At 37.7% G+C, this 15,995-nt stretch overlaps 2 protein-coding genes across 2 annotated transcripts; both read left to right on the top strand.

Annotated features, from left to right (window-relative positions):
* Nucleotides 1-3,453: 3,453 nt before the first annotated feature.
* Nucleotides 3,454-7,207, top strand: LOC149017564 (uncharacterized). Its single transcript, XM_089151900.1, has one exon. The coding sequence runs from the start codon at nucleotides 3,918-3,920 to the stop codon at nucleotides 5,904-5,906; it is 1,989 nt and encodes a 662-aa protein (XP_089008026.1). The 5' UTR covers nucleotides 3,454-3,917; the 3' UTR covers nucleotides 5,907-7,207.
* Nucleotides 7,208-10,324: 3,117 nt separating this feature from the next.
* On the top strand, nucleotides 10,325-13,326 carry LOC149017563 (ferredoxin--NADP reductase, leaf isozyme, chloroplastic). The gene is made up of 9 exons (XM_089151899.1): nucleotides 10,325-10,605; nucleotides 10,723-10,957; nucleotides 11,089-11,222; nucleotides 11,485-11,563; nucleotides 11,651-11,742; nucleotides 11,897-11,974; nucleotides 12,558-12,620; nucleotides 12,734-12,968; nucleotides 13,059-13,326. Exons 1-9 carry the CDS (start codon nucleotides 10,501-10,503, stop codon nucleotides 13,124-13,126), a joined length of 1,089 nt encoding a protein of 362 aa, XP_089008025.1. The 5' UTR covers nucleotides 10,325-10,500; the 3' UTR covers nucleotides 13,127-13,326.
* The last annotated feature ends 2,669 nt before the right edge of the window (nucleotides 13,327-15,995 follow it).

Genomic DNA, 15,995 nt, shown 5'->3' with positions numbered 1-15,995 from the left:
GGGAAGAGGTAGCTTGTTTTAATATGAAAAAAAATAATAATAAAAGGTTATTATTATATTTCTTCGTACAATAATTATTATTATTTATGACTTCCATCTTTTTTCGAGGTTGACATTTTCTATTTTGCTTTTGTTATTTTTTGGCGGGTTGCTGTTTAAAACGGACATAAATTTGTGATTATTGAAAATATAATATAATGACCGGTGGTATAAATATATTAACATCTGTTTGTCCAACCGTGAGTTATAAAACCAAGACAAAGATCTATTTTATAGTGTTTTGTTGAAAGTTCAACACTTATAAACCTAGAGGTCTTGCTGCCCAGACCTTTGACTCCAATAACAATTCATAAAAGGATGCCAAATTGATTCGTCACAGCTACCATACAGCAAACACAAAGTGTCACCCAAGCTCCACTGGGCCATGCCAGGTGTTCCTTAACTGGAATGCCTGCATGCAACAAACGCCATAAAAAACATTTTAAATTTTGGATGTACAAATAATTTTCGAAAGAATTTCCACCAATTAAAAAAATTAGGCAAAACTGGGAACTGTTTTTTCAATAGCTCCCTATAGGCCACCTTGGTAGACAAGCCTAACACTGTAGACGTGGTAAGCTTTCATTTGTACCACTATTATAGAAATTAAAATAGGACAAATTAATGAACCATTATGCATACGAGACAATATTGAAATATTTAATACGTACCTTAACTATATGTATAGGATGCATGCTTACATAGTTACATTTGGTTTAAATCCAAGCACCACTCCACATCAATAATCTTATGTCACAAACTTCCATTATTAGAAAGTTAGATAGAAAATCAACATATTTTTTAGTTGTGTTACTCTCCAACAAGCATGGTAATCACTTAGAAACACGTATCATCAACCACAAGATACCCCACCCCATCACCCCCGAAAAAAAAAAAAAAAAAAAAAAAAAAAAAAACCCATAAGAGACACTTATGACAATTAATCATCTACTCTTTTAACTCTAGAAGAGGCTCATGTTAACATGTAATTGGTGTGGTTAATCAACATTTGTACGTTTCAACTTTTATGTATGCAGATGGAGTCAACAAAATACTTTGATCTCTTCAACATCACATATTCAAGAGGTTAGAATTTGTTTGGTTATCTAAATTCATATATTTCAAATCCTTAGATTCGTGAATTAGAGATTTATACTTTTGACTTATGTGTAGTCTGTTGATTTGAAATCTCATTTCAATTCATTTCGATTCCTTGAGTTTATGTAACCAAGCATACGCTTATTAGAGGCTCACGCACAGACTATGGTGAACACAAGTACGGTTTGATCAATCTACATGCTGCCATGTGTGACCTTGTAAGATCTTAAAATCTGCCATGGACAAAGTTTTCTCCTGCAATTTTAAGTGAAAAATCTGAAACTTGTAAGTGGGAAGATGAGAAGGGTTAACCATTACCACTCACAAGTCACAAGTAGATCGAGAATCCTGATATTGAGATATGGGTATCTCTAACTTATCATGTTAAAGCAATTGCCTTTACCGTACTTTTCAGCTTTTGTTGTTTTATGTATGATTTTTTCTTCTTCTGAAACGAATCTTAATTATTGTACGTGAATGAAGACATCAAATTCTGAATCAACTGCGACATTTGCTAGATTTCATTTCATTGCTTCATTTGTTCATACTACTCAAAAATGTGAGGACTACCCATTCTTCTAACAAAGCATCAAAAGGAAAACTTCTCTTTTTTTTTTTCCGGTTAAAACCATTAGTTGGTTAGAAGAAATAGAATTTTTTTTCTATTAATTATCTTAAAATGTTTCTAAAATATTCTCGAATTTTTTTTATTGATGCGACACTTTCTATGCTCCAAATTACGTGAAGCTGATTAGTTAAGAAAATCTTTTAACAAAAGAGATTTGTGTTTTTTAGTGCTTGGTGGAATCTTACATCGTGAGTAGCACTTTGAAGATTTAAACCATTTTTATGGAGGCAACAATGGATGAAAGTCGAGAACCTGAAACCTATTCTTCGTACGAGACAAAACGATCCATACTAATCAAATCTAAATGTTCTTATTTTATTCAATGGTCCTCTCATTTCTGTAACTAACTTTATGAATAAATAAATGCTTGTGACGTGTAAAGATCCATTTTTTTTGTTTTTGGAAAGACATGATCATGTCCTCTTGTTGCTACACCTATGATTTTTAGCTATAATTAAAGGTTTTATTTATTTATTTATTTTATTGGTATAATAATTAAAGGTTTCTCATAACATGGATGGATGTCCTGTGAGCGATTCCAGATCAATAAACCACCTATGAGGGTTTCATGAAAAAACAAAAGGTTTCTTAAAATAAAAGGAAATTGAAAAAACATGGCCTCTCAATTTCTCATAAGGGTTTAAAATGTCCCATTCCTATCCCCATCAAACCATTCAAATAGGAAAAAAAAATTCCAATGGAGTCTCTTGGTGAAGTTTATCAAAAAACATACAAAAAAAAATAGTAATGCTATCACAGGGAGATGATCCGTCACAAATATAACCATAAGAATATCACGTGGAATCTCAATTTTAGAGACTAAAGTTAATGATTCCCTTATACACTAGGGTTACCAGACTATAAAACTTGATTGATTCCTTTTTTCATATTACCTTTCTACTACTTAAAGAAGAGAATATTTTGTTATTCTTAAGTTGGTATCTGTGTTCTTAACGCCCAAAAAGCAATTTAATATTTACGTATATCTACTCTATTCAACTCATAATTTACATTCTCTACAATTCCTATCAATCTATTTACCTAAAGAATATAATACATTTTTACCAACTAATAATAAAAGATATATATATCAATGTGAATAAGAGATTTGAAATGCAAGATTCATACCAGGAAAGAACTAATCTATCCCTAGTTGTATCAATGTGAATAAGAGATTTGAAAAAAGAAAAGAAAAATATTTAATGTCATAATTTTTAGTTTTATAGAAAATTAAAGTAGTAAATTATGGTGGGAGAGGATGAGAGAGCATGGAGTTATAACTTATAAAGAGAGAGGTAAACGGTAAACCTTGGACTTCAAAGATCTTACGTAGTCAAAGTCAACTGTCAAGGTTTACTCCCCACAGAAGGAACCAAACCAGGGGGGGAGAGAGAGAGAGAGAGAAAGAAGTCAAGAAGGTTAAATTTGATTTTGTACTTCAATTGAGGGTTTGTTTGACTGTCTGAGATATATTGGATTCGGGTCCCCGATTAACCCAGAAGATGATGGTTTGATACTAAAAGAAGGGGTAGGTTTTAGAAATGTGAGCAACTCGACCCGACCCGACCCGAATGGTTTGATGACTTGGGCACCAGTTTGGTGACTTTGGTCCTTGGGATGGTGGTGGGGCCGTAGAAATACTTAGTCGAGGAAAACGCGTTTGACCACTTAAACCCCTTTTCGTTTACTCATAGCCACCACCACCACCACCACCAGCTGAGACACCCAATCGCAACTACTCATTCCCCACAAGTGTTTGCTGGTTTCGTCGTTCCCCAGGCAGCATCAATCGCCGTAGACGCACCACGACGCGCCACCACAACCACCACCACCACGACCCTTTGAGTTCTGATAAGGACCCACTTACAGTTATAGCTTGCCCTCTCGTCACACACACACACAGAGAGAGAGAGAGAGACAGAGAAAGAGAGACCTATATATCTCTTATCCTCTTCTCGAGTTTCTCCTCTTGAGAATTCTGGAAAACAACAGATCAATAAACAACTAGTTCGTCTTCGTTTATTTATTCATTATTCATTCTTTCTTTCTGTGAATTTTTGCTTTAAGGGGTTCCACGCCGGTGTGGTATTCGGTTTGATCTTGTTCCATCTCATCTCTTGTGGGTTGGGTTGGGTTGGGGTTGGGGTTGGCCATGGCGGACATCGTGAAGGAGATCCTTGCGAAGCCGATTCAATTGGCGGATCAGGTGATCAAATTCGCCGATGAAGCCCACACCACTTGGAAGGAGGACTGTGCGGAGCTTAAATCCAAAACGGAGAAACTCGCTGCGCTACTCCGTCAGGCTGCCCGTGCTAGCTCCGACTTATACGAGCGCCCAACTCGCCGGATCATCGACGACACGGAGCAGGTGCTCGAAAAGGCCCTCGCTCTTGTCTTCAAGTGCCGTGCCCATGGCCTCATGAAACGTGTCTTCACCATCATCCCCGCCGCTGCTTTCAAGAAGATGGGCGCTCAGCTTGAGAACTCCATCGGTGACGTCTCCTGGCTCCTCCGCGTTTCCGCCTCCTCCGACGACCGCGATGATGAGTACCTTGGTCTTCCTCCCATCGCCGCCAACGAACCCATTCTCTGTCTCATCTGGGAACAGATCGCTACCCTCTGCAATGGATCCATCGATGAGAGATCCGATGCCGCCGCTTCTCTCGTATCTCTCGCTCGCGACAACGATCGTTACGGAAAGCTCATCATCGAGGAAGGTGGGGTGGTTCCCCTCTTGAAATTGGTCAAAGAAGGACGACCCGAAGGCCAGGAAAACGCTGCCCGTGCTATTGGTCTCCTGGGTCGTGACCCGGAGAGCGTTGATCAGATGATCCCCGCTGGTGTCTGTTCGGTGTTTGCGAAAATCCTCAAAGAAGGTACCATGAAGGTTCAGGCAATGGTAGCCTGGGCTGTCTCTGAACTTGCCGCCCATCAGCCCAAGTGCCAGGATCATTTCGCCCAGAACAATATAATTCGCTTGCTCGTTGGGCATCTGGCCTTCGAAACCATTCAGGAACACAGCAAGTATGCGGTGACCAGTAACAAAGCCGTGCCTATGTCCATCCATTCGGTGATAATGGCTAGTAACAACCCCAATGCCGACGGCTACATCCCCGCCGCCGTTAACCATAATAATCATCACAATGAGGATGAGAGTCAGATCGCTCACCCACTCGGTCGCCAGCAGCCGAACCAGATGCATGATGTGGTGACTAACACCCTGGCCATGAAGAACCCCTCAAAGCCACCCCAATCACAAGCTAACCGTGGCAGCGACACTCACCAACCAAATCAGGTCAAGAACTCCAAACAAAATCTTCAGCAACATCACTCGCACCACGTTGCTCTGGCCGGAGGTAGCATCAAGGCGAGGGAACTTGAAGACCCAATCACCAAAGCCAACATGAAGGCTATGGCAGCGAAAGCCCTATGGCATCTCGCCAAGGGCAACTCTACCATATGTAGGAGCATCACAGAGTCTAGAGCCCTGCTCTGCTTCGCAGTCCTCCTGGAAAAGGGCACCGATGACGTCCAATACAATTCCGCTATGGCCTTGATGGAGATAGCCGCCGTCGCCGATGAAGACGCTGACCTGAGACGTTCTGCATTCAAGCCCAATTCCCCTGCCGCTAAGGCCGTCTTTGACCAGTTACTGAGAATAGTAGAGAAGGCCGATTCGGATCTCCTTGCGCCCTGCGTCAAGGCCATGGGTCATTTAGCGAGGACATTCAGAGCTACCGAAACGAGGATCATTGGGCCACTGGTGCGTTTGCTTGACGATGCAGAAGGTGATGTCTCCAGGGACGCTGCCATTGCTCTCACCAAGTTTGCTTGCTCAGACAATTACCTACACAGCGATCATTGTAAGGCCATAATCAAGGAAGGAGGAGTGAAGCATCTCATTCAGCTTGTGTATTTCAGCGAACAGATCGTTCAGATTCCGGCTTTGGTGCTATTATGCTACATTGCATTACATGTCCCCGACAGTGAAGAACTTGCACAAGCAGAGGTCCTTACAGTGCTCGAATGGGCTTCGAAGCAGGGTTACATGGTTCAAGATTCCGTCGTGGACTCCTTGTTGCCGGATGCCAAAGGCAGATTGGAGCTCTATCAATCCAGAGGTTCAAGGGGATTCCATTGAGAAAGCGCACACAGTGTAAGATGCAATTGGTTGTCTTCTTCGTTTCTTTTTCCCCCCCTTTTATTACCATTGTTGTTGTTGTTGTGGAGTGTACATAACATTTAGGTTTCTGGGTCCTCAAAGGAGATCCCCATAAGATCAAAGTTCAGTTTTTCCTCGTTTTCTAGTTGAAGATACTCCCAATTGCAATTGTTTGCTTGATGTCTTGGGTGTTTCTGCGGGTATGGAACTTGAAAGGGAGAGATGGGTTTGGTCTTAAATTGTTTCTCGTTCCAATGATAAGAGCTCAGTGATCAGGGTTTAGATGTTGATCTGTTTTGGTTGCTTTGGGCTCCCATTTCCCTGCTTCTTAGAACCCTAGTTGTAGCTTTGGCATTCAACTGAGGCCTTTTTTTTCTTCCTCTCGGTAGTTAATTGTATAGATGTATGTAAAACGTTAAATACCATAAACAAATTGCAGTGTAGAATTTATATTTGGAAAAAATACTTCCAATATGAGCACTTCCAGTAACTTTTGGTCGATTTGAGTCTTTTCAATCTTTCTCCATTGAAGATTGTTTTTCTAGACTAATTGTAAACGTCTAGGAGTTGACTGTTTGATAACTCACCGATTTTCTACTTTGAAAAGCCCTAAAATCAGTTTTGAGTGTAAAACTTGCTTTTGGAAGCTGAAATAATACTAATGGGTGATTTATCCTAATAATTAGAAATGACTAAGATGAAGAACATGGATCCCTTTTATAAAAATACGGGCTAGGATTTCGTGATAAAGAAGATAAAGAAAAACCTTGGTCACAAATGGTGAAAACCCGCATAATCCATATCATTAGCAATGAATGATAGAGTTCTGTCATGATAACAGGTCTCTTATGTTTTTTTGGTTGAAAAAGGGTTCTTATGTTTAGATGCTGAACTCCTCTCTAAAATTGTTTTATGAAAATATCTACAACGCTCAAGTTTTGCCGCTGGTAAAGTTAAACTCACGACTACTCCATTGAGAAATGAGATTTTCAACCATTCCACTAAGCTTCCATTAACAACTTATATGATCATTTACATTTGATTTCAAATAACAATTATAGCACTCAAAGCAAACATTTGAGAAAGGGTAATCATAAAGAATCGGGACAGCCAAAATTCTTTTACCATGTTTATATCTCATTCTGTAATTTCTTCGATTCATGAACTTGAGAAAAGAAATAAGAAAAACGAATAAAGCAATTGTAAAAGATCATTACTATCATATTACTATTATAAAGGTATGAACTCAAGAGACAAACTATATGAAGAATAATAATGGTGTCTATATGAAGAGTTTCTCCCAAAAACCAAAAAATATTAATTGAGGAAGAAGAAATTGCATTAAAAACGTTTAATCAAAATCACGCATTTTAAAGACAAACCTAGTCCAAATTTCAACCTTAGCTGTTTTAACAAGTTCACTTATGCATTATGCATTGGCCATAAAAAAAATTATAAAAAGAAATATTCATTTGAAAAACAATAAATAAAACAGTGACCAGACGAATTGAATACCCCACATGTGAAGGCCCAACGGGCTAACTATGGGTCCCAAACCCATCATGGCCCAAATGATAATGGTCTTCTCTCTGGTGATTGGGCCTCAGGCCCATCTCATCATGGCCCCACTGGTGCAATAATCAGCCCCTTCACCCACCAACACACACATACATACCCACACTGCACTAAATTCTTCTAGATTTCCGCAACTCTTCACTCCATCAGTTTGGGCGACAAGATCGGCAAAAAGCTAAGTGAAGTGAAGTCATGGATTAAAATCTTTTCCAGTTTCTTAATCTAGTTTATTTAAGTTCTAGAAAGCATTATACCAATAGTATGTGAGCTCAATGATTTCGTATCATCCCAAAAGGATCTTACAACTCACCCAAATTACATTGTGGAACCTAACAAGTCTTAACTTTGTGCGTTTGTTATCAATTCTCAAATTTATTTTCATTTAAAATAAAAAAAAATAATTCACAGACAAAGTTGCTTTTTAATTTTTCAAGAGAAAAATTCACTTTTGAGTTTAAAACTTGAGATGGGACCAAGAATTAATTAAGGGTAATTTTCATCTGGACCCCCTGAGGTTTGGTCTATGTCATTTTTATTCCAAAAAAACTGAAACTTTGCATCTGCCTCTCCTGTAATATAGAAAAAGTCAATTTAAGGACAAATTATCACTTTTATGACAAATTTGCCCTTTTTTTTTTAATTTAAACAAAACATGAAAAAAAAAATTCAAATTCAAATTCAAATTCAAATCTTTGAACCAGAGAAATGCGATTGTTAGCATTCGAAATCAAAAGAGTTGTTTAAGATCGAAACATCATGCCATTCAAAATCAAAAGAGTTGTTTAAGATCGAAACACATGCCATTCAAAATCAAAAGAGTTGTTTAAGATCGAAACATCATGCCCTTGAACCTCGCGTCGAAGCTCTGCCACTTGAAGTTTTCTTAACCCTTCGAGCCATGGAATCATATCTTTCTTATCGGACGTTTCAGATTTGACTTCTTATCGTCTTTCGCCATGAACCGGTGTTTAAGGTCATGATACTTCTGTTTATAGTTCTGTGGCTTCAGAAGACGAAGAGAAGTGTTTCGGTTCTGTATTTCCATAGCCACAGAGTCCCAGCTATTGGTTCCATGACGGTTAATGGCACATGCCAACAACAGCTTCTCCCAAATCCCCAATGATTGCTTCACAACATCTTTGACTTTAGCCATGGTTTCTCATATCCGCTCCATCAAACTTTCTGCAATTCGTAGATAATTTTTTTTTTCAAAACTAGGGTTTTTTCCCTTTTTATTTCTCTTCGGATTTCTCGTCACTTAATGAAAATTTACTTTTTTCAAATTCTTGAATCTTGTTTCCACTTACCTGAGTTTTCCAAAGTAGCCCCGTGAAGCAAGAGAGTTAAGCTAGGGATTCAAAGTTAAATGAGTTGAATGAAGAAACATTCAAGTGTTTGATGTTCTTAGAGCGGTTGTGGTGTTTCGCTACAGTTCTGAAGAACGAGATTTTGAGAATCACAAATGAATATTAACTCTCTTTTTTTTCATTTTTATTTCCTATGTTTTTTGTTTAAATTAAAAAAAAAGGGTAAATTTGTCATGAAAGTGATAATTTGTCCTTAAATTGACTTTTTCTATAGTACAAGGGAGGTAGATGCAAAATTTCATTTTTTTGGGACTAAAAATGACATAGACCAGACCTCAGGGGGTCCAGATGAAAATTATCCATTAATTAATTAGTAATAGTTTTATGTCCAACTTTTGCATGTTTTATGCTACATTATGTGTGCGTTACAACGATCGTTAAATAGTATGAGTTTGCATTCCTCTACCCCTGCTAATTATAACCTTAAAAACACTCAAACTAACATTGTCATTTTGTTAAAATCTCACAATATTTTTCTTTTTTCAGTTTTGTATGTGCGAGTCTCAAGCAGACTAACATCGTTAGGTTGCTGTTAAGTATATTCAAATTTCAAACTATCCCTCAGATTATTTAATACATTATGTTAATATATAATTTTAAAAAGAAATAACTAGTCATTAACAGTTAATTATATTGTTAAAATATATATATATATATATATATATATCCAAAAAAAAGAGAAAAAATATATATTAAATAATTTGAAAGACATTTTGGTCATTTCACATTTGAAATTTGAATATATTAAAAGTGACTAACAAGGGTGTTAGTTTGGTTAAGACCCACACATAATATATTGTGGTCCTCTAAAGAGATCTCACACATAAAAAAAACTCTTTTATTTATTATTATTTTTTTATTTCCTTGGAAAAAACCCCAATATACATTAATACTAAAAACCCCAAATTCCTTGCTGCCCTCCTTTAGTCCATTATTTAACTGCGAGGGAAACAATTAACAAACTCCAAAACCAACAAAAATTCCACAATGATTTGTCTTAAAAATATTAAATCAGGCTTCTTGGAGTCAAGTAGCGGATAACGGTCAAACAGTCTCACCCTTAATAGACCGGGCCTTCTGGGCTAGAGAGTTTGCCACGGCCAAACAGTCTCACCCTCAATAGTCCGGGCCTCCTGGGCTAGAGAGTTTGCCACAGAGTTGGCCTTGTGCCCATCCCTTCAATAAATGGTTTTCTAAAAAAAAAAAAAAAAAAAATTCTCTCCCTCTCTCCCTGTCGCTGGGTTTTATTTCATATACACCCAGAAAAAAAAGATAAAAAGAGAAAGACTGAAACGATGATGCTATTTGGTTGGTGTTCTATAAAGATAAGGTGATCACGGATAAGGTGTACTGTCATCGGCTTCTGAACTGGGTCCCTGCTTCACTGTTGAATTAGGGACCGTTGGATACCCTACAATCTTAATCACAGACCTCTTTCATTGATAGTACACACAGTGACAAGGAGGTTCATACATAGACTTATCCTCATGAAGATCTGAAATTTCCAGGAATCCAACCATAAACCACCACAATCCTCACTACATTACCCAATTTTGTGATTGTCCAAATCCTACCTTCTATTCATCTCTTCTTCGTTTTCTTAGTGGTCTTCTCACTTCTTTACCACAACCATGGCAGCTGCAGTCACTGCTGCAGTCTCTCTCCCATCGTCCAATTCTTCTTCTTTTCCTACCAGAACTTCTATTACTACCTTGGAAAGAATCGGCTTTAACAAGGTAAACATTCAAACGAGCTTTAGAAACAAATTATTCATCAAGATGGATGCTATCTTCCTTTCATCTCACCTGGTTGTTTCTTCTTGAAATAATATTGTCTGGGTTTCGATTCTGCAGAGTTGCTTGTACTCTAGGAATGTCTCTGTTGGTGGGAAAGTGGCTCCTATCAGAGCCCAGGTCACAACAGAAGCCCCTGCTAAGGTAGAGAAGGTCTCCAAGAAGAATGAGGAAGGTGTGGTCGTTAATGCATTCAAGCCCAAAGACCCTTACATTGGCAGATGCCTCCTCAACACCAAGATCACGGGTGACGACGCGCCCGGAGAAACTTGGCATATGGTCTTCACCACCGAGGGTATGCGCTCTTATTAATTCTGTTCGTTACCTTTATATGCTCAAGTCGATCAAATTGATTTATTTTGGTTCTGCATCATTTACCTTTTGTCTCTTAATTGATCGTTTGGGGTGTTCCAATGGATGATGCAGGGAAAATCCCTTACAGAGAAGGGCAATCTGTTGGGGTAATTGCTGATGGTGTCGACAAGAATGGGAAACCCCATAAACTGAGATTGTACTCAATTGCCAGCAGCGCCATTGGGGACTTTGGAGACTCCAAGACCGTAAGTCCTCAGTTAAAATTCTCTACATTTAATCCTCATGAACTCCTAGAATAGTTTATAACATTTTAGTATTAATCCATATGATGTTCTGGGTAGTATAGCGCTCTTATCTGATTCATTGATCTGTTCTATACATTTGGACGCACTGAAGATGTCACTTTGATACTTGGATGACAGATTATCAACTTGTTTCCATCTATGCAATGTTTGTCATTTCAGTTCCACTTACTGGCATTTATTTTTGTGTATATGTTTTCCATAGGTTTCTCTATGTGTGAAGAGGCTTGTTTACACAAATGATCAGGGAGAAATAGTCAAAGGAGTCTGCTCAAACTTTCTATGTAAGAAATATATCATTATGCCTCTAGAGCTAGTTACGAAATACATTATTTTTTGGCTCCTAACAGGGCTAACTGTTTCACAATTAGGTGACTTGAAACCTGGAGCGGAGGTGAAGCTAACTGGACCTGTTGGTAAAGAAATGCTTATGCCCAAAGATCCAAATGCCACTGTCATAATGGTAAGCTATTCTCACTATTAAAGAATACGTTATCTTTTGAATGGTTTCGTTTTGCAAGGATACTGAACCCTTTTGGGTTATTCTTTTTGTTTTCTTTATTCTTTCATGCATCTTTTGATGGTTGGCTCTTGATTTTCCTATGGACATATTGCAGCTTGCCACTGGAACCGGAATTGCTCCTTTCCGTGGATTCTTGTGGAAAATGTTCTTTGAGAAGCATGAAGACTACAAGGTATATGAGATGTCCATATAGAAGAATGGAGTGACCATCAGCCTTGAGTCCATCTCATCCATTGTCATGAGAAGTTATCTTCAACTTTTACAAACAGGTCGATAACCTTGTTTCATTAGGATGCAAGTGGAACCCATAAGGTTCTTCTAAATGATACTAGACCTTAAATTTGTTCATCCAGACTGGAAACTCGTGTTTGATTTTATATATCAAAAGTGGTAACAATGGAGACAGTAGATTGGCATTATTTTTGTCAAGACACCATTTAAACTGGCCTTTGTTTTGCCTGGGGCAGTCTGCATTGGGCTTGGACCAGGGTTTGGTATGTAAAGGTACCAATGCAGAAGGTTCAGTAAGTGAAGGTCTTGGAATTTTAGGATAAAGAATTTTCTAAACTTCTTTGCTTCTGTTCAATCAACTGCCTATCTACTGCTGGAGGGACCAAAATAAAATACTTTTCCCTCCCTCTCAAAATTAATTCTTTGTATTCTTTATCGAAGTTGTGAATCACTTCTAATTGCTTTACATTACCTCTAGCCAGTTATCACCAGATAAGTGAATCAGTATTGCATTTTCTTTGCAGTTTAATGGTTTGGCTTGGCTCTTTTTGGGTGTTCCCACAAGTAGTTCATTGCTTTACAAGGAGGTGAGGTAGATTGATAAAGTGATTACATTACGTTTCCAGCTCTTGTCATACACTCTCTGAGTTTGGGTTCCTCCAGTAGTTGAAACTTAAAATGTATGAATTGCATTTGACAGGAATTTGAGAAGATGAAGGAAAAGACACCTGACAACTTCAGGCTTGACTTTGCTGTAAGCAGAGAGCAAACAAACGAGAAGGGTGAGAAGATGTACATCCAAACACGAATGGCACAATATGCTGAGGAATTATGGGAAATGCTCAAGAAAGACAACACCTTTGTCTATATGTGTGGGTTGAAGGGAATGGAGAAGGGAATTGACGACATAATGGTGTCTTTAGCTGCTAGAGATGGTGAGGGACACACAAGATAGATTTCCCATAAGATATTTGATATACACTGTTCCTTGGGACTCCTAACTTTTGCATTGATATGTTTTGCAGGCATTGATTGGACCGAGTACAAAAGGGAGTTGAAGAAGGCAGGGCAGTGGAATGTTGAAGTCTATTGATGTTTGCTTCTTTTCAAGTGTCTCTGACCACAGAAGCTCCTTCATAGTTTTCACTTAGCCATGTAGATAAGTAACCTTTTCAATTTCTGTTAATTTTGTTAATAAAACAGCTGTAATACTGGCCTTTGCAAAAGTTTTATCTGAAGAGGGATGATGGATCATAAAATATAGAGTGAACCAACTTCAACTTCTCGTAAGCATTCTCAGCTCTTGTTGATATTAACTCCTTCTTTCCTGCATAAAACACAACGATATTTTGATTCCTAATGGATCTTAATGCTTTAAAAAGGACTAAAACTTGCTAGCGTGATGTTTTGTTTGAAGTTCGTAGTGGAAACAGTTTGTGGAAACAGTTCGAACATTCTTCAACAGAAACCTTATTGCAGAAAAGAATAGTGTGATGTTTCATTTGAAGTTCATAGTGGAAGCAGTTCGAACATTCTTCAACAGAAACCTTATTGCAGAAAACAATGATCAACTGTTTCAGAGAACATTTATAAGTGCTCTGTTTACCACTTGTTGAGAATTTGCGAGGAAATTAGTTGTTTCTGTATTTAATCATCACAAGGAAATAGGTTTTATAGCGTACCCAAATAGTACCCCTATCATAAATCAAGCTGATCATATGGATCTTGTTTCATTACTAATTGTGAACTATCAAAATCTATTTTCTGACTAATTCCTTTTTTTTCTTTCCTTGCTTCAAAGTTTAGAAGCCTGGTATCACATGCCTGATGAAGTTGAAGCTATAAATACAGTTTTTATTTGGGGAAATGTCAGTAGCCTCTCCTCTTAGTTGATTGAATGACACTTAAACCTCCCCGTAATATGATTCCTAAACCTACCTTGGCCATTTAAAAACATGACTTTACTGCCAATCTTTCCAGTTAGGTGGTACCTCTGCTGTTAAATTTTTTTTTCCTTGATATGAAAATATTCAATTTAAGTTTATGAAAATCCAAAATTATCCTCTTCTTTTTCTGCAAATCATACAACCTTCACCCAGAAGAAAAAATTATAGAACATTAAAACTTCAGAAGCAAGGGATGGAGGGATGCCTTTGACAAAACTGATACAGATGTGTTGAAGAATATGAAGCAAGAGGAAGTGTTAATATTAGTGGGTGGGTCCCACTATAATTTGCGTTATAGGTGGCGGTAAGATGGTTTTGTAGTTTAAGATGAGTACTCTTCTATTTAATTGAGTCTAAGGAGTACTCTAATATTCCCTCCCTAAGATGAATCTAAGAAAAACCCTAATTAAGGAATTAGGGTTGAGGGAAAACATTATGAATAGAAGAATGTAAAACCAAACAAAAACACATGATTAAGAATATTCTCCCATGCTCTACCAATTCACAAGCTCAAAGAAGGGAAAGAGAACGCAAAGAGGCATTTCCAGTGTCTAGATCCATTGCAGAAAATAACTAAAAGGATCTAAAATTCTTCTTTTCATAGATTTAGTTTAACATGAATAGAGGTAGTATCAATTTAGGTTTTGAGAAGGAATAAAGGGAAATTTTTTATTCTTCAGATTTGAAGTATTGATAGATTCCTGTATTTTCTTGAAAGTTGAGGATCATCTATTGTTTGAAAGAAAAAATAAAAAAGGGAGTAGTTACTATTTGAGTGGAATCATATTGAAACTCCATTTCTTTCCTATTGCCACCCTCGCCTCGTTGAAACCTTATACAGTCGGTGGCCATATACCTTTTTTTCATCTCTCGGTGAAACCTTATACAGTCCTGGTTGTTGCTGACTACAGAAAGAAAGTAGAGAGGCCTCTTGCCTCTCATTTTCCATCTCCCAATGAAACTCTATCCAGCCACGGTTGTTGATGACTGGTGTAAGAGAAGAAAGGAAGTAATAACAACAGAATTAGGATGTTTCCAACTTTTAATGTCAAAAATGTAATTTAGAGGAACCAAATGTTAGCCTGTTAGGTATGATTTTCTAAGAGCATTCAGTGTTAGAATCAGGTTTCGAAAACCTTGACCCAATCCATCCTGTTACAGCCCTTCGAAATCTCTATGTACATCTATAATTTAGTGAATCAAGATCCTATTGGGACATGCAACTTATGGAAGCATTTCATGGCTAGGCTGTGCTACATCCATCTAGATTGAACTGTCTCTCTCTCTCTTTGCAAACGTAGTGAACCATTCCCTTAGTTTGGCCATCTCCTAGGATAGGTGGAGAAAAAACTATTTTCCTTCGTGGTTTCCTTTGGATTTTTTCTTTGTTCTTTATTTACTTTTGATGTAGGTTTGGATCACAAAAGCAGACCTTTGTTCTTATTGGGGAACAAGAGAGTCTAATTTCTTAGGTTGCTCAAATATGGATCGATGTCCCCCGTCCAATCTTAATTGCTTTACTTGCTTCTCAGAAGTTTGGTGTTATCGATAAAATGCCTATAATTTTGGTTCCTTTGGATCTGACACATGAAGTTATGTTGCCGCAATACTAGTAAAAGTTACTGGTGGTCAATTGGAAGTTACAGATGATCGATTAGTTGCACAACTACTAGCGGCATGGGAAGTGCATGCCATTATTTTGGTTGTGTTATGTGCTGATGATGTATCTTTATTTTTCCTATTTGTCACATGTAATTTTCTCTGAAATTGTATTTTAAGAGAGGAAAATGGCTTTCTTAATTCCTTGGTTTTTTTGGAGCAATAATAGAAATAATTGATTGAATTCAATTACATTGACAAGTCCAATTAAGCTAAACTAGTATGTTCTTATGATGTCCTTACAATATTGAAAGGAAAACACATTGAAATCTAATGATCGATTTGTCCTCTTCCTCACCCTCGTTCTCAACAATGTTGTAAGTATCGTAGCTCAAACATTCCGGTCTTCGTTTGATG

This window comes from Hakea prostrata, chromosome 4 (genome assembly GCF_041222555.1).
Source record: "Hakea prostrata isolate BN-2017 chromosome 4, UWA_Hpros_2, whole genome shotgun sequence".
Classification (NCBI taxonomy): Eukaryota; Viridiplantae; Streptophyta; class Magnoliopsida; order Proteales; family Proteaceae; genus Hakea; species Hakea prostrata.
Note: the sequence above shows the minus strand (reverse complement) of the source record. Positions and strands in the feature narration are given on the sequence as shown.

What these genes read in the sequence shown, in the direction of transcription:
- LOC149017564 (XM_089151900.1), top strand. Translation starts at nt 3,918, where the DNA reads ATGGCGGACATCGTGAAGGAGATCCTTGCGAAGCCGATTCAATTGGCG.
- LOC149017563 (XM_089151899.1), top strand. Translation starts at nt 10,501, where the DNA reads ATGGCAGCTGCAGTCACTGCTGCAGTCTCTCTCCCATCGTCCAATTCT. An exon ending in TATGGTCTTCACCACCGAGG is followed by an intron (nt 10,958 to 11,088) that starts GTATGCGCTCTT and finishes TGGATGATGCAG; the next exon opens with GGAAAATCCCTTACAGAGAA. An exon ending in AGAAGCATGAAGACTACAAG is followed by an intron (nt 11,975 to 12,557) that starts GTATATGAGATG and finishes TTTTCTTTGCAG; the next exon opens with TTTAATGGTTTGGCTTGGCT.